The sequence below is a fragment of the Mycena indigotica genome, assembly GCF_014461135.1.
Source record: "Mycena indigotica strain 171206Taipei chromosome Unknown Mind.scaff0006, whole genome shotgun sequence".
Classification (NCBI taxonomy): domain Eukaryota; kingdom Fungi; phylum Basidiomycota; class Agaricomycetes; order Agaricales; family Mycenaceae; genus Mycena; species Mycena indigotica.
Window position 1 is genome coordinate 2,162,623 of NW_023503005.1, and position 21,855 is coordinate 2,184,477.

At 50.8% G+C, this 21,855-nt stretch overlaps 10 protein-coding genes across 10 annotated transcripts; 5 read left to right on the top strand and 5 right to left on the bottom strand.

Annotated features, from left to right (window-relative positions):
* Window positions 1-3,201: 3,201 nt before the first annotated feature.
* On the top strand, window positions 3,202-4,179 carry MIND_00711400 (Ebony activating protein; the record flags this gene model as incomplete). Its single annotated transcript, XM_037363816.1, has 3 exons — window positions 3,202-3,536; window positions 3,593-3,757; window positions 3,808-4,179. The coding sequence occupies exons 1-3, from the start codon at window positions 3,462-3,464 to the stop codon at window positions 4,177-4,179; spliced, it is 612 nt and encodes a 203-aa protein (XP_037219460.1). The 5' UTR covers window positions 3,202-3,461.
* Window positions 4,180-4,181: 2 nt separating this feature from the next.
* MIND_00711500 (RNA polymerase III subunit RPC34) lies at window positions 4,182-5,894 on the bottom strand (the record flags this gene model as incomplete). The annotated part of the gene is made up of 8 exons (XM_037363817.1): window positions 4,182-4,579; window positions 4,626-4,881; window positions 4,932-5,114; window positions 5,165-5,308; window positions 5,355-5,467; window positions 5,513-5,577; window positions 5,628-5,782; window positions 5,829-5,894. The coding sequence occupies 8 exons, from the start codon at window positions 5,892-5,894 to the stop codon at window positions 4,182-4,184; spliced, it is 1,380 nt and encodes a 459-aa protein (XP_037219461.1).
* A 117-nt stretch (window positions 5,895-6,011) lies between these two features.
* MIND_00711600 (F-box domain-containing protein) lies at window positions 6,012-6,996 on the bottom strand (the record flags this gene model as incomplete). Its single annotated transcript, XM_037363818.1, has 2 exons — window positions 6,012-6,200; window positions 6,256-6,996. 2 exons carry the CDS (start codon window positions 6,994-6,996, stop codon window positions 6,012-6,014), a joined length of 930 nt encoding a protein of 309 aa, XP_037219462.1.
* Window positions 6,997-7,074: 78 nt separating this feature from the next.
* On the top strand, window positions 7,075-9,613 carry MIND_00711700 (uncharacterized protein; the record flags this gene model as incomplete). The annotated part of the gene is made up of 14 exons (XM_037363819.1): window positions 7,075-7,114; window positions 7,184-7,277; window positions 7,330-7,489; window positions 7,534-7,632; window positions 7,687-7,807; window positions 7,861-8,273; window positions 8,324-8,362; window positions 8,413-8,559; window positions 8,612-8,764; window positions 8,815-8,875; window positions 8,927-9,105; window positions 9,152-9,262; window positions 9,310-9,394; window positions 9,444-9,613. The coding sequence occupies 14 exons, from the start codon at window positions 7,075-7,077 to the stop codon at window positions 9,611-9,613; spliced, it is 1,872 nt and encodes a 623-aa protein (XP_037219463.1).
* Window positions 9,614-9,728: 115 nt separating this feature from the next.
* MIND_00711800 (RRM domain-containing protein) lies at window positions 9,729-11,524 on the bottom strand (the record flags this gene model as incomplete). Its single annotated transcript, XM_037363820.1, has 9 exons — window positions 9,729-10,356; window positions 10,404-10,459; window positions 10,510-10,640; window positions 10,686-10,848; window positions 10,900-10,946; window positions 10,997-11,029; window positions 11,082-11,089; window positions 11,142-11,233; window positions 11,285-11,524. 9 exons carry the CDS (start codon window positions 11,522-11,524, stop codon window positions 9,729-9,731), a joined length of 1,398 nt encoding a protein of 465 aa, XP_037219464.1.
* A 405-nt stretch (window positions 11,525-11,929) lies between these two features.
* Window positions 11,930-13,736, top strand: MIND_00711900 (uncharacterized protein; the record flags this gene model as incomplete). The annotated part of the gene is made up of 3 exons (XM_037363821.1): window positions 11,930-12,338; window positions 12,400-12,742; window positions 12,794-13,736. 3 exons carry the CDS (start codon window positions 11,930-11,932, stop codon window positions 13,734-13,736), a joined length of 1,695 nt encoding a protein of 564 aa, XP_037219465.1.
* Window positions 13,737-14,088: 352 nt separating this feature from the next.
* MIND_00712000 (Mitochondrial ribosomal) lies at window positions 14,089-14,604 on the bottom strand (the record flags this gene model as incomplete). Its single annotated transcript, XM_037363822.1, has 1 exon — window positions 14,089-14,604. The coding sequence occupies exon 1, from the start codon at window positions 14,587-14,589 to the stop codon at window positions 14,089-14,091; it is 501 nt and encodes a 166-aa protein (XP_037219466.1). The 5' UTR covers window positions 14,590-14,604.
* An 84-nt stretch (window positions 14,605-14,688) lies between these two features.
* MIND_00712100 (RRM domain-containing protein) lies at window positions 14,689-15,534 on the bottom strand (the record flags this gene model as incomplete). The annotated part of the gene is made up of 6 exons (XM_037363823.1): window positions 15,451-15,534; window positions 15,229-15,396; window positions 15,074-15,180; window positions 14,937-15,024; window positions 14,798-14,888; window positions 14,689-14,750 (listed from the first exon to the last, which is right to left on the bottom strand). Exons 1-6 carry the CDS (start codon window positions 15,520-15,522, stop codon window positions 14,689-14,691), a joined length of 588 nt encoding a protein of 195 aa, XP_037219467.1. The 5' UTR covers window positions 15,523-15,534.
* A 445-nt stretch (window positions 15,535-15,979) lies between these two features.
* Window positions 15,980-19,144, top strand: MIND_00712200 (Zn(2)-C6 fungal-type domain-containing protein; the record flags this gene model as incomplete). Its single annotated transcript, XM_037363824.1, has 8 exons — window positions 15,980-16,126; window positions 16,180-16,280; window positions 16,331-16,726; window positions 16,775-16,862; window positions 16,913-17,154; window positions 17,208-17,367; window positions 17,417-18,443; window positions 18,495-19,144. The coding sequence occupies exons 1-8, from the start codon at window positions 16,007-16,009 to the stop codon at window positions 19,142-19,144; spliced, it is 2,784 nt and encodes a 927-aa protein (XP_037219468.1). The 5' UTR covers window positions 15,980-16,006.
* A 271-nt stretch (window positions 19,145-19,415) lies between these two features.
* Window positions 19,416-21,255, top strand: MIND_00712300 (uncharacterized protein; the record flags this gene model as incomplete). Its single annotated transcript, XM_037363825.1, has 11 exons — window positions 19,416-19,469; window positions 19,519-19,781; window positions 19,814-19,905; window positions 19,949-20,050; window positions 20,100-20,178; window positions 20,225-20,477; window positions 20,523-20,542; window positions 20,593-20,714; window positions 20,764-20,894; window positions 20,940-21,068; window positions 21,115-21,255. The coding sequence occupies 11 exons, from the start codon at window positions 19,416-19,418 to the stop codon at window positions 21,253-21,255; spliced, it is 1,386 nt and encodes a 461-aa protein (XP_037219469.1).
* Window positions 21,256-21,855: the final 600 nt, after the last annotated feature.

Here is a 21,855-nt window from a genome sequence, read left to right on the forward strand (position 1 = left end):
AAGGCCCAGAGGGAGGTTCTGGACCGTACCCAATCACCGGTCTGATGAGATTTCGCTATGATTTGTTTTCAAAGTCTCCGAAAAACAATGCTAAATCTTTACATCTAAGCACATCCATGGCTCCAGAAAATGCGAGGAGTGTGGGGGGACTTACTGCGCATTATTCTAGGATAATTCCAGAGGTAGAAATGCTCAGGTTGGTTAATAGCAATGTAAATTGCTGTGGACCAATCAGGTCTAGAATCGTTGGTTAAACAAGCGAGGATACGCGAACCTCCATTGGCTCCCTACCATTGGCTCCTCCAAGGGCCTCGGCCTTTTGATGGAAGAGGCTCTCCGCATCAATTTGATCGGCGGTGAGGACACGACACGTCACAGTCGCAGTCACACCAACCACTCTTGACGCGAAGCTGTTCATGACGGGATTAGACGTCGCCATGTCCTCAGATGAACCCATACTTCCAACGGTTCACAGTGCGACTTGTTCACTAAGGTTTTTACGCGTCTTATCATTCGTACAGTCGAAGTTCGCCTCCAACCTCGTGCGACCGCCCGTTTTGAAACAATCCGCACTCGAATCCACGACTGGGTTCACACTTTCGATCGAATAAATCTCGAAGCTACATTAGACGGCTGGCAAGACATTCCAGAGCTCTCTGCCTCTGTTGAACGCGTGTTTGTGTGCGAGACCGGCAGTGTCCACACTTCCCTTCGGATTTCAGAGATTGCTCTGCAAATCCACGTATATCAGCCTGCGGATTCAGACTCATTCGAAGAATTTGCCAATGGATCTGGTGCAAAGGAAGACGACGGAGACATGGCAGCCAGTGTTTGCGAACTGCCCAATCGTTCGTGGGAGGGTCTATGGGACTCTCTTGTCTACGCTGAAGACATCAAAATGAAACTTCTGGACTACATCCATGCCACCCTTGTTCTCTCAGATGCCAACGTAGACTGTGGGTGGCACCGGAACCTCAGTTCATCTACTCATTTCCCTATAGTCAATCTCGTCTCTTGGAATCGCGTCGTACTGCTTCATGGCCCTCCTGGTACTGGCAAAACTTCTCTTTGCCGTGCTCTCGCCCAAAAGCTTTCCATACGATTATCACATAGGTGCAAGATCTTCAGCAATACCCATACCTAAGCTTAACTGTCATCATAGATACTCTCAAGCCCGCCTTTTAGAAATAAACTCGCATTCGCTCTTCTCAAAATGGTTTTCTGAATCAGGAAAACTTGTTCAGCGTCTCTTCACTAGCATCACAGAACTCGTAGACGAAGAAGATACGTTCCTCGTTGTGTTAATCGGTGTGTCGCTTCTTTCAACAATATTGCCTGGATTAAAAAAGATTAGATGAAGTGGAGTCCTTGACTGCCGCCCGAGCCGGTGCCATGGCCGGTACTGAACCTTCTGACGGTCTTAGAGTATGTGTTGTGTGCCTTTTCATTGGAAAACTCATCAGTACAGGTTGTCAACGCGCTCCTCACCCAATTAGACAAGCTCAAACATCGCAAAAACGTTTTAATCATGTCAACTAGTAACCTTGTCAAGGCCATAGGTCTGCCATCCTTTTTGTACTCGTCGCACTGCGCTCAGCAAAAACAGACAGCGCTTTCGTAGATCGCGCAGACATTATTCAATACGTAGACTTGCCCCCGCGTGAGGCAATCTACGAGATCTTGCGGACGTGTCTCTGCGAAATGATCGCCAGAGGCATCGTTTCCACTATGGCAAATCAACCGTCTTCTCTCTCTTGTTCCTTTGCTAACTTGGAACTTAGAACGTTCCCAGCCTCAAACAAGCACAAATGTACGAGCTGTCGGCAATGCACACTCCAGAAAGCGCGTTGGGAAGTCTATCGCTCACCGACCCACGAGAAAAATCCAAAAATCTCGCCCTGCGTCTGTTGTCCCTTGCGAGCCAATGCAGAGTATGATTTCTCTGTTCGTCGTGCCCTGCAGTATTCCTGATTGTCATCAGGCACAGGCCATGTCAGGTCGTGCCCTCCGACGACTTCCGGTCCTTGCTCTTGCGCGTTATATTGGCGTTGGCTATCTTTCGCTCCCAACGAAGAATTCTGGAACCCGTCAACAAACTGGAGCCGATGTTGATCTATGGCTCAGTGGAATGGAGAAAGTACTCAAAGACCAAGCCTCGGAAAAAGATAGACTCAAATAATTGCTGTGTCTTATGCTCTGAAACCACATTGTACAATAGCTTCATCAACGCTGTACTCGTAACTTGCTGCATCAATTAGAGAATGTCGATATTCTTTTCGATGATCAGGGTGATAAGCCGGCGTCGTGCTCTGGCCAGCGTGTCTAATCGGTTTGCAACCTCCCGTAGCTCCTCGGCATCCGCCTCTTCATCTATTGCCCGTTGCTCTAGCAAGCTTATGAACTCTTCCTCCAAGACACTAGGCGTATGATTTGTCGCTGGGGTAGACGAGCGAGACATGGCCGACGGGTCCTCGAATACTGAGTTGGTGGAACGTGACTCGAATGTGAAGGTGGGTTTCTTGATATGGTCGACACCCTTCATCTCGTCAATGACGCGTTGAAAGTGACGAACGGCAGCTGGAGAAACGAGATGGTTTGCCGCGGCGAGACGAGTGTTGGAGAAGTTGGCGGCTTTCCGTACTGAATCGGTTATGTCTTGCAGATGTCCAACATCTACCAGATCTGTGGGGGGAAGTAACTCTGAGAATGGGACACGAGTAGTTGGCGGAGGGGTCAAAGGGAGAGAAGAATCACTGATAGGCAAAACTACACTGCAAGACTCGTCCGACTGGTTTGGCGAAGACATGAGTAGATCGCTCGGCGGGATGCTTTCAGCGCTGTCATCGAAATCACGAACAGAGGGCGACCGTAGGAGGCCACGAAGGGTTGAAGGACTCAGCCTTGAGAAATATTTGGTACGCAAGGGTGTTGAGAGGAAGCTTGCAGAGTACAACTCGTCCATGTCATTGGCGTGGTCACAGCAGGAGAGTTCGTCAAGTGCGGTGGGCAAAGGGACGCAAGGCTCTTCATACAAGTCAAGATCGAATGGCTTGAAGAGCAGAGTTTGGGCGAGTTCTTCTGCTTCATCAACCGCAAGATTCAGGTCGTACAACAGCGTCGCCCGGCTTCTGATGAGGTCTTCAGCCCGCATTGTTGTGGTTTGTGTTGAGTTCGTCATACTGTTACCGTCACATCATGATGTTCCAGGTCGACGCTATCGTCTATGAGCCTGCACAGTTTCCTGACGAGGTATACCTTCAAAGAAGATAAATTCATCTCTTCCGATGTGCCCGCAGCTCTATCAGCAAGCTCTGAGCCTCCTTGATCTTGAGAGCTCTACCAGAATCAAGAAATTCTACAGACGCGAGGACGCTTGTCGTATGCTTTCTGGTTATTTTCATTCTCCGTTAGACCTCTGAGACTACGCTTCAGGAACTCTGATCGGTCGATTCTTGCCTCGAATGCTGCTTCATGCCCGCGGAGTCTCTCTGGGAGCCATGGAATTCTCGTCTACTGAAACGGGCAAGCCATTTATTGCTAGTCGACGCGGCATATGCCGTCCTACGCTCAACTGACGTGTCATCCCTTGCAGACAACACAGGGTATCGACCCTCCCATCGCCTTCAATGTGTCTCACGATAACGGTTTGGTGGTCATGGCTTCTTCCACCAATAGCAACATCGGCATCGATGTCATGAAGGTTAGTTTACCTGGCAGAGATACGTTTATCTCGTTCGTGGAAGCAATGGGGGACCAGGTCTGTGAGATTGTCCTACGTATTCGCCGCGGCTAACGTTAACTTGCAAGTTGACGGCACACGAACGCCAGCTGGTAGCTTCCGCCCTTAACCAAGCCCAAGCGCTGGAGCACTTCTTCTGGATGTGGACAGCGAAGGAGGCGTATACTAAAGCCCTGGGTATCGGCCTTGGCTTTAATTTTCGACGAGTCGAATTTGACCCAGTAAATAATATCTTACTGGTCGATGGGATGGTGCCGAAGGGGTGGAGATTCTCCAAATTTGTGGTCATTCAAGGTGACGAAAGATACCAAGGAGTGGTCGCGGAATCAGTCGGGGGAGAAGAAACGAGTATTTTGCCTGAAACTGGTCCACATGAATGGCTGGTGGTTCAAAAGGCCTCCAACTTCATCCGCGATGCTGTGCAGAAATTCGAGTGTTGAATTTATGGTTCTGGATCGAATGTTATAGTGCCTGCTACTAACCAGTCCCCATAGTATACGCATTCGCTCGCATTGACTGGAGCCCCCTCTTTACAGAAGTCAAAAGACGCGCATTGACTGCAGGGAGCTTCCGCCCAACCCATGTTTAGCTTTTCCTGTCGGACTGCCCTGTAGACAGACGCGCCACCATAGTCAAATGGCGAAGGAGAGCGTTTGACGGACTTTTTTCGACGACGGGAATTGTCATCGTCAGAGTCGCTCTCATACTTGACCTTTTTCTTCTTCTTCTTTTTACTGCTTTCCTCCTCGCTATCAGAGTCCGAATCGTCCAGTTTTTTGCCCTTTTTCTTTTTCTTCTTCTTGCTATCTCTCTCACTGTCGTCCTCATCGTCCGAATCAGCTGCTTTCGCCCTTCTTTTTCTTCTTTGGGGCATCCGAGTCGGAACCTGATGTACTGTCGTCGTGCTTTTTGCGCTTTAATTTTGATTTTTTACGAGAACGGCGGTCATCATCGCTATCAGTTTCGGTGTCACTGTCTGCCCGTTGTTTCTTCTTGTGCTTCCTCCTAGACGGGGCATCGTCAGAGTCAGATGAAGCCGCCCGCCGCCGCTTCTTTTTCTTGCGTGATTCTCGATCCTCCTCCTCTGAATCACCGTCGCTCACAGCATTAGAATCCCACAACGACGCGCCAAATGCAGGAAGCTGTAGTTCTATCAACAAACGAGTCAGACGGAGAAATATATCCAGCATACCTTCTCAATTTCCCCGTCGAGAACCAATACCTCCAGAAGGATTTCAATGTGTTCAACTGTCAGGTCCGTCTGCGTCAAGCGAGCCTGCTGCAGAGTCTTGTGAATTTGAGAGGCGGAGGGGTATTGGGGTGCATTCGATATAGAGTATATGGCGCCTTCTTGCGTTTTATTCCTGGGATAACTCTTTCAAATGCTCAAGTTCAACGATTTGAATGGTCAACAAAAATACGCACAATATCGCGGATGCATTTCAAGCAGGCCTGGCTGATGCTGGCTATGAAGTCTGTGTCGAGCTCATTCTCCGTGTACCATGGTCCACCGGTCAACGCAACAGAAGGCTCAACACCTTCAAGCATGTAGATCTTACGCGTTGGGTGCTTCAAAGTGGGTGAGCAACAAACTAGCGAGGGAAAGGCCACGGACTTGAACAGAGGCGACTTGTTTTATCAGCCTCTTTTGCACCAAGCTTTTCACGCATTTCTCTATAACAGTCTGGTGAAGATTGGTTTTGGCCTTGAGGTGCTTGATCCATATTCCTAGACGATTGAGATTCACATGAGAAGACAGTCGGCTGGACACACCTTCGTTTGTCGACGCTTTAATTGGGGCAAGAACCATGACTTCATCGCCAGTGAGATCTTTCGTTCTGTAGGTAACTGTTGAGCGGATAGAACTGCAAGCGAAACTGCCACATACTGGTCGTGCTCAACCTTGGTTACAGCACGGAACAGAGCATTATTTTTCGAGTCCTTCAGCGCCTTGAAGTACCCAACACCGAGCAGGAAGTTGAGGGCATTTTGCCGTGCTTTGGAATCAGGTATGAGTTTCTCAGCATCTTTCGGAGTGAGCTCCTAAGAAAGAGTCAAGCTTGACCGCGGAATGATGTTCTGTAAGCACTTGTCTAGGAGCAGCGAGTGCTGCTTGATGTAATTTTGTCTCGAGGGAATTCAAGGACCGACTCATGGTAAAAGGTAAGATGCGCGGTCACACTTTTTGACTCATTGATCAAGGGGATCCAGACGCGCGATTAGGATTAGTTACAGGAGTAAGAGTATGCTACACTTGGATTAACGCGATAAATCACCACAGGAAACCGAATTCGTCCATATCCTCTGGAGCGTCAAGCTCCTCGGCATGCAATGGCTGTGACTGCCAAACGCGTTTTTGCTCTTGCTGGTATACTTGGGACGGCCAATATATGCCTGACAACTCGAATGATTCGAGAATGGGAAATAGTGCGAGGGCATCCGCCACTTGCTCGTAAAATATCTGCACGCGAGGGTTAAGAAAACGGTGGTCCACATGGCCGCAATCAGAAACATACGGTCGTGGGAGGAGTAGCCAAGTCGCGAGTAGAATTTATTTGGAGATACCTTAACTGGGGCAGATGCCGGCCGAGACCGCCCAGAAGGGAGACAGGGAGGGAGTTGGTGGTTGTACTGAGGACGGAGAGTTGACTTGTTGATCTGGCCAAGACCGGGACAAGGTCCTCTGAAAGATCGCCAGAAGTGATGAAAACGCTCTCGATGGGTCTTCCTGGTACAATCGCAACAGCCGCTTTTGCAGATCCCGTAAACGTGGCAAGGCGCGGAAAAACACACGCGTCAACACAAAAGTCTACGGGTTCGGAAGCAAAATGGACCGTTTCTAGCGAAGGGGCCCCCGCGCAAAAGCCAGCAACATGAGGGTCGAATGGGATGGAGGTGCCAAGGTGTTCGAGTTGTGGTGACATGAGGCCGGTTGAGAAGATCCAACTCTCAACACCCTCAACCCAGATGTCAAGGGAAACGAGGGTAGCCGCCATGTTAGTCAGAGCAGCGGCAAGTTCGTGGGGGCATAAAGAGACATCGGCGACTGAAAATTTGCGCACGAAAGCGGCAATGTCGCGACGGTGGGCGAGAGTATGGACAATGGACTGAGTAGACGCGTCTGAGATGGTGATTTGGCGGTAAAGAGATCGCAGAGCAATTGGGTAGAGAGTAATGGAGCAGCGAGCAACCAGAGCTAAATCGCGCGTGGCGACAAAGCCACAAACGTAGTCAAGAAGCTCGGGCGGTAAGGACATGGGGTAAAGCAAGCATTCATGGCGGTGTTTGACTGAAAGGCTTATATGTGGTGTGACAGCCCACGGCTGCTTTGAAAGTTGCGGTCAACTCGCATGCGTATCCCTCGGCCACATTGTGGTAAATCAATTTTTTTTTTTTGTTTTTCATCTCCTTTTTCAGCTTCCCCCCACTAACCCTACACCCAAGGCCCCTTCCCTAAGCGAACCCACTCTTGTGGAGGACTCTCTGCTGCCGACATTGGATCCCGCGTCGTCCTAACTGGATGGCTCCTGCCTGAGCGGTGATTTATCATACCCCATCACAACTGGACACCAACTTAAACGCCGTTCAAGCAAGGGCGGAAAAAACTTGTCCTTTTTTCCACTTCGAGATTCGCTCGGCACAACCCAGTTGGTTGTGAATAATCAGCCCTCTTTCTCCGATGTCCCTATCGAATCCACGGTGCTCGTTCAAGGGACTGTAGTGGCTCGGCCAATGAATGCCAAACGACCTGTGAGTATCACTACTTGGTGGCACACTTCTCCTGACCACACTAGGGGCCTACCGGTGAAATAGATGTTGTCGTTGATAATTATATCCTGTTGAATCCCGCGGACGCCAATCTACCGTTTTATCCTTCCACCGCCCGAACTCTGGTTAGTGTGCTCCCACCAAAGCCTAATCGTTTGTTCTCACCTTCCCACCTCTAGGCTAACGAAGATCTTAGAGCTCGTTTTCGATTTCTCGACCTACGCCGCCCATCACTTGCTGCTAATTTGAGAACGCGTAGTCGTGTGGCGCATCTAGTCCGACAGATTCTCCACAAACGAGGTCCGGCTAACAAACCACCGTGTTATTTCCTGTTCTTCAATTCCCCTTCCCAGACTTCACCGAGGTAGAGACACCTGTTCTCTTACGATCCTCTCCAGAAGGCGCTCGCGAGTTCCTTGTCCCCACCCGCTCAGACGGACTCCCACGGTTTTATGCTCTTCCTCAATCTCCGCAACAGCCTAAGCAACTCCTGATCTGCTCTGGTGGTGTCGACAAGTACTTTCAGATCGCGAAATGCTTCCGAGACGAGGATGGGAGGAAGGACAGACAGCCAGAATTCACCCAAATAGACCTCGAAATGGCATTCGTGTCCTGGGGTGACCAACACGAATCTTCATGGAGGATAGGCGGCAGCGAAGTCCGCGATGTGACCGAGTCGCTTATTCGTGCCATCTGGAAGGATGTCCTCAATGTCGAGTTGCCAGCCCAGTTCAAGGTGATGACATATAATGAGGCCATGAAACTGGTGAGTCTGTGCCTTGCAGTGATGTCTGCCCGAAATCACCATTCGCGTAGTATGGCTCTGATAAGCCCGACACTCGATTCGATCTGAAGGTATTCTCGTTGGCTTCTGGGCACGACGCGCAACACTAATGGTATTCAAGATCAAGGACATAACACATCTTCTCCCCGAAAAGCAACGACTGACATTTGAACACCGCGGCGAAGTCCTGGAATGCATTCCCGTTCGCAAGCGACAAGAGTCTTCATTCATTGAGGTAGCTCGTGGATGCGAGTTCGATATGCTCGTCGTAAGTTGTCCTCCTCGGGATCAATTCCAGCTGAAACGATTATTTGGTGCAGGAACGCGTAGTCTTGTCCGAACAGAATCTATCCAACTGGCTCTCACAATGTGGCGTTGCAGCAAGCGAAGAACATCTCGACAATATCAACGCGCATCTTGATCTCAAGCCTGGTGATGTCCTCTGGCTTTCTCGAAGCCCCCGTCTCCCGCGAGTATGGCAAGAAGCCCCGCTTCGTGTCGTGTATGACTAATGGCTTGTCAGGGCGGTTCCTCGCCACTAGGCCAGCTGCGACTTCACTTGTCCAATTTGGCTCAAGCCGCAGGTCGGTGGCGCTGTTCCATTCGGATGTACCCACTAACGCTTTCCCGACTAGGAAAACTTACTCTTCCTACTGACCCCCATTTCCTATGGGTTACTGAATTCCCGTTGTTTACGCGCTCTGATGCGGACAAGGACTTTCTGGCCCATGGACGATGGAGCAGCACCCATCACCCTTTTACTGCTCCCATGTGGCAAGACATCGAAGCGCTGTACAGCGGTCAAGTCGAGACGGTTCGGCCGAATTCACTCTCGGAAGCCATGACTTACTTATTATTAGGTTCGCGGGCAACACTATGATCTCGTGCTCAATGGAGTAGAAATCGGGGGTGGTTCAGTGCGAATTCACGATGCGGACATGCAGGACCACATCTTCAGCAGTATCCTTCAGGTGCGTTGGTCTGGCAATCACCGAGCAAGAGATTGATTGGGTTATAGTTGGATGAAACGGAGAAGGCACCGTTTGCCCAACTACTGCAGGCTCTCCGGAGCGGGGCACCCCCTCACGGAGGCATAGCCTTAGGTAGCGCATTTATCTCCTTTGAAGGCATGCATTCTGATGACAAGCTTAGGCTTTGACCGACTTATGGCCATACTCGTCGACGCAACCTCCATTCGTGATGTCATCGCATTCCCCAAGACCAGTGTCGGGACCGACCTGTTGTTCAAAAGTCCGGCCGAGGTGGACGTCAAAATCCTTGAACAATATGGCATCCAGCCTAGATGGCCACCAAGTTCATGACAAAAGGGCAGGTAGACACAAAGCCTAGACGACAACGAAGTCCGTGAAAAAAAAACTACAAGTTTACATGCGGCACATAGCTGAGATAATAATATAGAAATCTGGGGGGGTTACACTAAGTAGCAATGGGGACCTTCATACTATCTCGTTCTCCAATGGAATCTGGTGGCGTTGTCACGCGAAATGTAGAGTGTGTTGGCGTCTTTGCGTCGTGCTCGTTCGACTCTTCGCTTGGGGAGGGCGGAGAACTGTAGCCAAATGACCACGGCTGGGCGTCTACCGGTGGTGGAGGACTAAATGCGCTCATTATCGAGGTTGGCCGAGCATCAGGGCTCTTCTGACGGGAATGGGCCTCGTCAATGGGTGACAGTGCATTGCGGAGTTTCGAGTCTGACTTTCGGGGGTGTCGATTTGAGGGACCGATGACATGCTTGCGGCCATTGGGAGGTGAAGTAGATCGCGGCGCCGTTTCGCGAGTAGGCGACCGTTCCCCGTCCCAAGTCGGTGAGGTTGAGGGAAATGTTACTGAGGAAGAGGAGGTCCATGAATGGTCACTCGGTAATCCGTCTATCGGGTCAAGTTCGGAGTGTGGTGTAGGCATAGGACTGGCCCGCGAGGGGGTTGAGGGCATGATGGAAAGAGGCGCAAGAATGCTGAAAATCTGGTCTTCCGATTGTGGAGGGCCGTAAGAGTCAAAGGGATCCGGTATTGACTGGAGCATAGGTTCAATAACGGGGTCTGAACTGCCAGAATGGTAAACGAGCGTTAGATAGGCCATAGAGTCACGCACGCTTTTGCTGTGAATTTGTCGAACACGTCCATCGTCGAGCGCACTGCGATGCAAATCTCGAAAGTATTGGAAGCTGGAAGAGTGGAAGAAACAGGTTACTACACACCTTTCCCTGTACCACGTCCCAAACCTCTTCTTCGTGGTCAACAATTTCTTGATAGTGTGCAACTTTGAGGTCATCCAGGTCATCTACCTGCCGTTGTAACACTGCAAGAGCTTCTCTGAAGCTTTGCAGATCTGAGGCCGTGAGAGGCGAGTAAGTAATTCGGAGTAGCAACTTACTGCGCTCTTTTCGGTTCATGCTCTGCATTTCCGTCGTCCGAATTACTTGACTCTTCTCCCTCAAAGCCCTCTCATAAGACGCAGACCTATCCGCCACCACACTCTTGTATGTCTCTAGATGCGACCGTAATGGTCGTTCGAATTTCTTGTCGAGAGTTTCGGCCTAACATCATGATAATTAGTGCCAATCGTCAGTGGACGACAACATACGCACTAGTACATGCCATTGATTGCCAACAAGGTGGTGAAGCCCAGAGGCGGCTATGAGCAAGATTTTGAGTTGAGGCTATCGTCTGATGGGATATGCGAACCTTGTAAGCGTGTAGCAGCTTCGTAAGAAGGACCTTCAGGTAACGGATATGAGACGGGGTTCGAAAGCAAGGAGAGGGAAGAGACCTTTCAAACTAGAGGAAACTTCAGGTCAGCGAATTGCTCAGCAATGACTGGTAAACATACGCGCTGGCTGTCTGCATGGCATTTGCGAAGGCGGCGGTGACGTTAGACAGGTTCAACAGTGCGGAACGATACATGGCGCTCGTGTTCATAAGCTAGACCGCTGCTCAGCATTGAAAAAGACAGAAGTGGGAGGCATTGCTGACGTCTTCATAGGCCTGGACGCTGGCTTTCAAATGAGCCCTCGTTATAATCTTTTCTGGGCCGTTCGCTAAATTCATCGCTGACGCATTCGTAGTGTCTGAGAAGGTTGGTGAGGGGCTTCGGGTCCGCGCCGAGTCCCGCCGGGATCGAAAGAAAGATCGAGCGGGCATGGCTGGTCGGAGGAAGAGCAAAGTGCCAACTGTTGGAGTCCATTTTCGGCTTTCCACGACGACTAAATTCATATCAATGTCACTTTCTCTCGCAGAACCACAACAACTATGGGTTCTAAAACTCCATCCACCGCCATAACCATGGCCAAATTTGACTTTTACCAAGTCGCGACGACCTCTACTTTGTTTGTGGAAAAGACCAGGCCAGAAGTCCAAGAGATGTGGAACCTACTGTATCAGCCAGCTCGATGGATTACTCCCCGGCCTCTCGATCATGCTGAATCTTAGTGTTGTAAGTAAGGCTGGCGTGACTTGAAAGCAGAAACTGGTCGTTGTTGCGCACAAGTCGATCATATTGCAAGCACTACCTTGGTAAACCCACACCCTCGAGAGACTGACTTTCAGCCACACTCGAGAGACTGACTTTCAGTCACAGTCGCCGCGCTCGCGTCACGCTTGACTTCTTGCTGGAACTCAATGAATCTGGAAAGCGAACACCAAACACTCTGGGACAACTTCTGGTCAAACGGACCCGAATACAGCTCTAATCATTCCGAGCCCCTGCACCTCGTCCAACATATCAAAACCATCGAAGTGAACGACAGTTGGCTTGCTCCAGCGTCGGCCATCAAAGTGCCTCCTGTGATGCAAGGCGATAAAAATGAAAGGCTAGAGAGCGAAGTTCTTGAGCAGCAAGACAAAATTCCAACGCAGCTCCGTTGTCTCGAACTTTCTCAGAAAATCCGGGACGCTCTTATCTCCCTTAATGCGAATTCGGTAACGAAGACCAATCCTGCGTTGATCATTCGGAAGGAATACATTGAGTTCTTCCAGTGTGCCCTGGACGGCATTGAAGCGGGGAAAAGGAATCGTTTTTTCGTGACAGGTCAGCCGGGCATTGGCAAGTGGTTATATTTTGAGCTAGATTTTGTGCTGAATCATTGTAGGCAAGACCTTCCTCTCCTATTACATCGTGTTACGACTTCTCGCATCAGGGACTCCATTCTTTCTCGTGAATGAAGCTTCCTCCGCTTACCACTTCTCAACGGATGGTGTCCAACGTTACAGCCTCATCGACCGCACAAGATCTTTGCACGAGAAACTAGTGACGAGCTGGGTCATTATTGACATTGACGCGGAATGGACCATACCCCCTCTGTTCATGAACCCGTTGTGTTTGGTTTGGACGTCATCGCCCGTCCATTCCCGCATGAAGCGTATGCGCAATCACTTTTCTGCGACCATTTGGTACATGCTCCCATGGGATACCACAGAAATTGTCGCGGCCACGTAAGCCGTCCACTTGATTCAAGCGCTTCCTCGATTTTGACAGTCTCCAAGGGAATTGCTTGGGTTAGAACCAAAGGTAATAACGAAAATGTACGCTATGTATGGTCCAGTCGCCCGAGATCTCTTCGACACAGCAGTAACAACGGAGAGAGAACGAATCGAGGCTGCTCAAATGCAGATCAATGAGATGATCACGGATGCCAGGCACTTTCTTTTGACGGAGGAGAACCTATCGGGTGTCCAGCCCAGTCATCAAATCTTCTTGATCCGACCTCGGCGAATGTTTGATGACGGACGACATTACTGGAGCAGAAGTCAATACGACGCTGAGTTTCGTTCAGAATTCATGGCACAGAAGTTCGCCGAGTGTGCACAACAGCACTTGGACTTATTGCAATTCAACATTGCAACGGCGTTCAACATGAGTTCGACGCGGGGTTTGGCTGGGAAGATGTTCGAAACACTCATTCACCGCGCCATCGTTTTCAACCAGACCCTTCTGCCCGACGTGTTCGGTCGTGTTTCCGCTCCAAGCATAAGCATCACAGGCTCTACAACAAAGTTTTCCCTTGCTTTCGATCCAGCAAGACAAGCGCTGCAGTTGCCTTTGTACCTGCATCCAACAGCTCATAATTTCGGGGCTGTTGACGCAATTATCGTCACCAATGCTTCGATTGGCTTGTTGCAAATTTCACTCAGCGCAACCTTCTATCGACGAGATTTTGGTGCGATGCTGGACATTCTCGACTGGATGAAAACTGGTGCGGTCTGTGATCAACCGATTTACTATTGTCTTGTTGGATTCAACATAGACAACATCCGACGTCTGATGTCCCAAGCATCCAAGTCGCTGGAAGAGGCGAAGGAGATGGATGCGGAAGAGCTCAGCAAGGCGTTTCCCACCCGAGATCAAGTTGTAGCTCACAAGCACCTGGCTAACTTCCAAGTTGTTGGGTATATTTTTAACAGACGGGAAGGATTCATCAGGGTATGAGCCATGGGAAGGTGTACTAGAACAAGAGCATAAGCAGTTGGGCTAAATCAGACTGCATTGGCTCGGAGCAGGAAAAGGAACATTGCAATGCGATGGACGCGAAAGTTGGCAGTTTCCTCTTCATGCCCGCTCGATCCTTCTTTCGATAAGTCCCTCACCAACCTTCTCAGACACCACGAACGCGTCAGCGATGAATTTAGTAACGATTCAAAAACCTTGCACGCTGACCGCCCACTGGGAAATAAGTATGCCTCCATACTGGTGCACGTTATCGGCATTCACATATAGTCTAACTGTGTATTACTGCAATGACGGTTGAGAAATGAAGCAGGTTCAATTCGGCGGCTCACTTTCACTGGAGTTTGATATTCCCCGCCAATGCACTCATCTTGTCTGGCGCGTCGCGCAGATAGTACAGCTTTGCTCTCCTCATCCGGCCCTTGGGTGGTCGTTGTAAGACCTTGATCTCCTTCAAATGTGGGGAGTTGGCGAAGAACTGCATTTCCACCCCTGTTCTCTGGACTATATTCCGAACAACAAAAGATGTGTCGACTCCTCGTCTTCGGATGGCCAATAGAACACCAGTGAAGGTTGTTGGCGCGTGGTCGAGGGTGACAGTGATGATTGAGCCAGGTTGTAGCTGACTACGAGACCGCCTCGAGAAGAAATGGCGTAGCAATTGTTGTTTTTCGGGTGTCGGGAGTGAAGTGGAAAGGTATGGCATCAGGCCTTTGCCTAACTTGAGTGCGGCAGACGGGGCTTCTGCAGGGTCGGGGAGAACCAAGGCGGTTTTCGAGAATGGGTAGGCCGCAGTGGACATCGACCTGCAAGCCCCGCGAAACAACGCGAACATGATGGCAAGAGTAAAAAGGTGCGCGTCACGGTGATTTGGATGTATTCAGTGTACACTACAAGAAAATAAAGCTACGTTTTGGCGGACGCAGGAAAAACATCAGTAGCCACGCCCTCTTCCTCTACCACGCCCTCCACGATATGGACTATAGCCGTTGAAGCCTGGCAAAAGTTCAAACTAAGTTGAAAAAAAAAACAAGACGACACACCGCCTCGGAAACCTCCACGATATCCACCACGGTAACCTCCTCTGCCTCGACCACGATTGAAGCCAGGAATGTTGGTCCGCTTCGCCGTTACCTAAAAAACTGTATGAGACTGAGAGAAAAAAGGGAATAAAAAGAATACCTTGATTAGGCGACCACGGAACAGCGAATTGTCCATAGTCAACGCTGTCTCTATATGTTCTGGCTCAGCAAATTCAACGTACGCAAACCTTGAATGGTATTAATGACTCGAACGGATTAGAGTGTGGGTACAGATACCCTTTTGGATGTCCAGTGAACTTGTCGCAGAGAATAGTAACCCTATTGATCGTGCCGCAAGCCTGGAAGTGGACCTGAATTTCCTCTGGCGTTGCCCCGTAGTCAACCTAAAGGCAGAGATGACTAGAACAAGACGCCGAAAAGAGTCGACTGACATTTCCAACATAGATACTTCGTCCATCTGCCAGGTTCTTGTCGTCCTCGGTTTCCATACGATTGTCTTCATCTCCGGTAGTGTCCATCGATGCAGCAGCCTGCAGTTCCCGCAGTTTTTTCGCCTCCTGCTCCATTTCGGCAACCCGTTGCTTCATTAACAAAATTTCCTAAATGAAAAGTAGGTTCAACGTGGAGAAAGGGTCGCGAAATATGATACAAACCTTGGAGTCTTCTTCGGCATCGTCGATGCCTTGGACAGCAGGATCGGTAGTCGCGGCAGCTTCAGAGCTCATGGTTGAGAGGCAAGATCGTCACGGTCACGCATTCACTTCACCAATAACTTGGACGACCGAAGATCGCGACCTGTGTGCTGTGCCTTGCTTGCGACGTCGAGCAACAATAAATGGTGGATTTATTTCTATGAGCGGCAATCCAACATGCTGTCCCTCTCTGTCGATGTCTAGTTTGAATCCCGTTGTTGTCTCCATTCCTGCTACATGCTGGCTGGCCACGTTCCCGCTAAAGTGGAGATTGAAACCATTTCCGACTGACCGACCCTACCCGTTGATTGGGAAGGGCGATGGCGGCGGTAAGTGGCAAAGCTTATGAGGCAGACGAATGCCCGAATGTGGGATGAATGCGGGTCAGGTGGGCGTCAGGTTTCGTGTGCAAATACAAATGAATCATAGAGTTGCCTTGTTTTGGCTCTTGTGTGAGAATGCGGTCCGACAGTCCTAAGCCCTCACGTGTGCTTCTTGTCTTCTTCCTCGATTTCGAATGGCCAACGGCCAGCCCAAGAAACGCACTGATAGTGACGCCGATACTCCAGACTCTAAACCCCTCCAACTGCAGCGCAGACGAGTCTGGCGGGCTTGTGAGAGTTGTCGTCGCAAAAAGGTCGATTTTTGTACCAAAATCTACGCGTAGTGTGCTAACACTAACCCCCCCAGATAAAATGCGATGGGGTCGAGCCTGAATGTAGTGGGTGTAAGGCATCTGGATCGCAATGTACTTGGTTACAGACCAAGGATAGGGCCGCATTGAGTCGCCAGTGTGTCCTGTCCTCTTCACCTACACTGAGCCCCTCTTACCCATCGACAGCTATGTTCAAGAGCTGGAAGCCAGATTGTTGCATATGGAGTCGCTTTTCACCCAGATTGCTCCCGTTCTTGAGAAGATTGGGCCGCTACCTGACGGCACCTCCATCGCCGACCTTACTTCAGCCGCTTCCTCTTCATCTACACTGCCTCCCCGTCCTGTTTCACAGAAAGAACGTTCAGCGGCGGTGCCAATAAAGGCCGAAGAAGACGACGTCAGCGAATCTTTTGGGCAGCTTGCTCTTGACGAGTATGGCCACATGCGTTGGATAGGCGGCTCCTCAACTATGTCGCTCATCCAGTCGTTTAAAGCTCTTACTTCGTCTCCTCTTCAACGCAGAATCTCCCCAATGGAGGAAGACCCGCTTGCCCCAGGCCCGAGCGTGAATAAGCTTTACTTGTGCGTCGACCACTTTTATTTCTGCTCTGCCTTCGAGCCTCTTTCCAGTCCTGCTTCAGTCTTTTTCGGAAAAGTGCGTGCTCTGCCTGGACCAGAAGAGGTAGAGTGGCCACCGAGAGATTTGGCCGATAAGCTGGTTTGTTCACCTTGCGTCATTCACTCGTCTCGCTCTGATCTCTAATGAAGGTCAACGCTTACTTTGCACGATATCACTTCCTCAATCCTGTTATTGACAAGCCGTCCTTCTTGCGCAGATATAACGAAATCATCATCAATCCCAGTGACCCCTCGGTCATTCAAGCAGAGACACCGTTCGTTGCTCTCATTTTTGCTGTCTTCGCCTGCGCGGCTGGGCTTGTTGAAGACAGCAGATTGTCAGCCAACGGCGCTGCTGATGCCGGCGGAATGGGAATGGTCTACTACGAACGGTTCGTAATCATCATTGCTGAACAATTTCGAGCGCAAACGTTGTTTGATTTAGTGCCCTTATCTTACAGTACATCAGCCACGCAAGCACTCAAGTCACCCATGTTCAATGCTTCCTCCTTCTCTCCTCATACCTGTGCTCTGTAAACTGTCTCCCACAAGCCTGGATTCTTGTGGGCCAAGCGGTTCGAATTGGCCAGGACTTGGGACTTCATGTGAATACGGCTGTTATTCGACTGTCTATTTTTCGCTCATTTCTGATAGCGGTCACCGAGACGCCTGACTGTCACTCCGATCGAGAAGGAAACTCGCCGCAAGATTTGGTGGGGCGTATATTGCATGGACCGCATGCTTGCTCTTGCCCTTGGCCGTCCCCTTGGCATCCTCGATGCAGATTGTGATGTTGAACTGCCAGTTCAAATCGACGACGAATTTTTGAACGACTACTTCAACGGCGCACCTTTACCGCAACGCCAGCCATCGTTGATGGCTGGCTCAGTCGCACTCGCCAGCTTATACAAGATCGCTGGCCGTGTTATGCGGGAAGTCTACGCCCTCGAAATATGCAAAGACAATCTAGAGCCCGAGATCAAAGCGGGTTTGCAGAACACCGTAGAAACTTTGGATGCCGAGCTCACCGAATGGTGCGACAATTTACCGCCCGTCTTCAAGAACGAGTCGGAAACAGAAGAGCAGGTATCGATGGGGGCGGTCCTTTGCAGCCATTATTACTCCGTGCTGACAACCCTACATCGGAACCTGCTTCCCGTCAAGCGGGACCAACCTGGCATGGCCAAGTCGACGGTGAAAGCAGTTTCTTCCGCTCGGTCTTGCATTCGCCTCGCGCCTTCTATGAAACATGTTGTGCCACCATCGCATCATCTGGCCTTCTTCATCCAGCAACTCTTCAGCTCCGCTGTGATCCTATTGTTGTACGCCATGCACTCCACCGAACGAAAGGCCGCATCGGCAGCGATGGAGGAAGCAACGAGTACACTTGGCGCCTTGGAGTCCTGGGAAGGAAGTTGGCCTGGCGCTCGCAAATGCAAAGAGCTACTTATGGAGCTTACGTCAACCGCGGCTGATGCAGTTGCACAGGCTGCTCATGAGCCTCCACCACAAAGTGTTTCCCCTCGAGAACAGGAACGAGAGAGAAGGAAATCGGTGACCATTGCCACTGGTTCAGGCTCGGGACGTGTCACGAAAAATCGGACGCGTCGGAATCAGTCTCGTGATCCAGGTACATCTTCGTCGCGGCGTTTGGCTGCGGTATCCCCATATCGAGTGGATAGTGAGTGATCTCTGACTTGATCAGAACCCGATCTGATGTGTTGTTTGTCAGGTGCTACCAGGGCACGGTCTTCTTCTCGCAGACGGGGCCTTGATGACGGAGAAGGGAATGACCGGGGATCCAAGGCGATCGGCGGCTACTATCAAAGTTTCGCCAGCCCAACCTCGACAAGTCCGCATAGTTCACCTGCCTCGGTGAATGTTCCCTCTCCCGTGCCAATACTGGACAAGAACTCGCCTCAACCTAGCCCCACTCTTGCATCTAGCTCAGCATACGGGTACCCACCATTGTCACCTACAACAGCCACCAATGGCCAGTTTGAATTTGATTACACCCTGCCCCCAAATCCGCTGCACAATGGACAACAGCATCAGCCACAGTGGAATGGATCTGGCGAGCAGCAGGGGATCGACCTCTACCCGACTGGCCTGTCGTACTCGTATAGCGGCTTCGATGGCCCCGACTACTCCTATGAAATGAACCCCGAGCTCTCCCAGTTTGCTGCCCAAGGCCTGCCCTTCCGTGGCCTCGAGTTCATTCGCAATTACGGGGCCACAACTGGGAACGGCGCAAATTACGAGATGGGAGAGCAGGACCTGTGGCACAGCTATGACCCTGGCGCGTTCCAGCTCAATCCAGACTTGCCTTTTACGCTGGGAGATGTTTTGTCGGAGGAGCACCAGCAGCAACACCGTAGATGATGAGACTAGCTTGGGTTTTATTTCTGCGAGAGACAGTATCTTACGGGGCGGTATATTTTCTGTGAGTTGTTGAAGAACAGTGTTGTACTTACATGAAGTGTATCATTAACTCTAATGACAATGTATGATTACACAAGCTGGCCCTTCTGCTGACATAATGTCAGTTAGTTTCGGAGTCTAGAGCGTGATGCCGGCATCCGGTGTTTGTGTCCCCGGAATTGCCGACGCTTTATAACTTACCACATAACCTGCAAGCGAATTAGCACCCATAATGTCCGTCCCGCACCCCATCGTCCAATACACGTCCTCCGCCTCATGGGCCATGGTTTGTGCTCCTAAAGCATTCTGTCTTCCGTAGACTGACGAAAATGCAGGTGGAGGACAAGTTTTCTCCTTTCGCAAAGGAGACGCTGGCCAACCTGGTTGACTTTTTCGAGAATGAGATCGCCCCCGCGCGCAAGCTTGCCCATGTCCAGCTCCCCACGGACCCTATCAAGCGCTGGCAGACGGTTGTGCCCGTTATCGAGGAGCTGAAGGTCAAGGCGAAAAAGCGGGGGCTGTGGAACTTGTTCTTGAGCAAGGCACACTATCCTGAGTACGGCGTGCCGCTGACCAATCTCGAGGTATGTTTTATCGAGTGAGGCTGGTGTGGTGTTAAACTCTCTGCAGTATGCGGTTATGGCTGAGCTGCTTGGCCGAGGGGGACATATTGCGTCACAGGTTGTCAACTGCTCTGCGCCAGACACGGGCAACATGGGCAAGTTCTGTAGCCGCCTTCCCGCCATCAATTAATACGTCTTGCAGAGGTCTTGGCCAAGTATGGCACGCCAGAACAGCAGAAGAAGTGGCTTATCCCGCTCCTTAACGGCGAGATACGGTCGGCCTTTTCGATGACAGAAAAGGGCGGTGCGTGTCATGGGTTTCGTAAATTCTCTGGGTTGACTGGTGCTTGCAGTTGCGTCTTCTGACGCGACCAATATCCGCACTTCGATTCGCCGGGAGGGCAACGAGATTGTGATTAACGGGCACAAATGGTGGGGAATGTCTGTCTCGAGCAACTCTCACTGAATTTCTTTACAGGTATATTAGCGGTGCTGGTGACCCCCGTACTAAGCTGCATATTGTCATGGGCAAGAGTGACCCCGGCAACAAAAGCGCCTACAACCAGCAAAGTGTTGTGCTCGTCCCGGCTGACGCGCCTGGCATAACAGTTGTGAGGCCCATGACTGTCATGGGCTACGACGACGCTCCAGAAGGCCACTGTGAGGTCATATACGACAATGTCCGTGTGCCACTCGGCAACTTGGTTCTCGGCTGGGGCAAGGGCTTTGAGGTGGGTCAATAGTTTGCCCCTCTTTCGCCAACTTAGTATTCGCAGATTATCCAAGGACGTCTGGGGTATGTTTGCTCGTGTTTTATGGACCCACAAAGTAATGTTGTTACAACAGCCCTGGTCGCATTCACCACTGCATGCGGAGTATTGGTGTTGCCTCAGAGGCGCTTGATACGATGCTCCGTCGTGTGACCGACCCGTCGCGCAAGACATTCGGCAAATACCTCTACGAGCATGGTCTGTTTTGGCCTTGCACGAATAGACCAGTCGCTGAAACAATTTCTAGGATCGGTCATCGCCGAAATTGCCCAGTCACGGGCAGAAATCGAGTCGGCTCGGATGCTCGTGCTCAGCGCCGCGCTCCAAATCGACACGTACCAGGCTAAAGGCGCGCTGAAGGAAATCGGGATCGCCAAAGTAAGTCTTGTTGTGTTCGGCCGATCTATTCTGACTTTTTCCAAGTTTGTTGTCCCGTCATTGGCGCTGGCCGTTGTTGACCGTGCGATGCAGGCGTTTGGCGCGGAGGGCCTTTCACAGGACCAGCACCTCGCAGAGATGTGGTCCAACTTGCGCACGCTCAGGATTGCGGATGTGAGTAGTGTTTTTTTCCCTTTTGCTGAAAGGCTCATTTTTGCAGGGCCCGGATGCAGTCCATCTCCAACAAGTCGGACAACGGGAGCTCAAACGGGCCCCAGAACTCCACAAACAGGCGGCGACACGTGCTAAGATGGAGGACGCGTTATTTACCAAAGCAGGAATTAAAAAGGCACATTTGTAGTTGAACTATGTAACTCTTCTATCATTCACTTGCTTGACCGCATAACCGTGACATTTCGTGACTGATCGCATCAATATGTTTTCAAGAACACTCTTCCGGGCAGTTGCAGCGGGACGAGCTGCCGCTGCACGACGCTCGCTGACGTCGACCGCGCTGCCGCCAGATAAAATGCGCGCGCTCATATCGATATACCACCAGTCCCAAACATTCGTCACGAAGGAAAACTTGGACGCGAAAATCGACGAGGCGTTTTTGGGCATTGGGTCGTTTGAGGAGCCGTTGAGTTATGAGGACCTTGAGATGATGCTTGAAGCACGGAAGGAGGAGTCGCCGGTGACAGAGTGGTACCCACAAGAGCGGCCCACTGCGCCAGAGGATGGCTGGAGTAACAGGGCGGCAGCAAGGGATGTCAAAGTTGTGGAGGCGTTATATGGCATAGATGCATTCAGGGCGACGGAGGCGGTTTTGGCTTATCCTGGCCTGGAGTCACTGGAGGACGAAAAAGTGGAAGAGAAGGAAGAGAGTACTCGGGGGTACCCCAAGGGTGATTTCTGACGACTGAAAGCGAGTATAATTATACCCATCTTGACCGTCCATCAC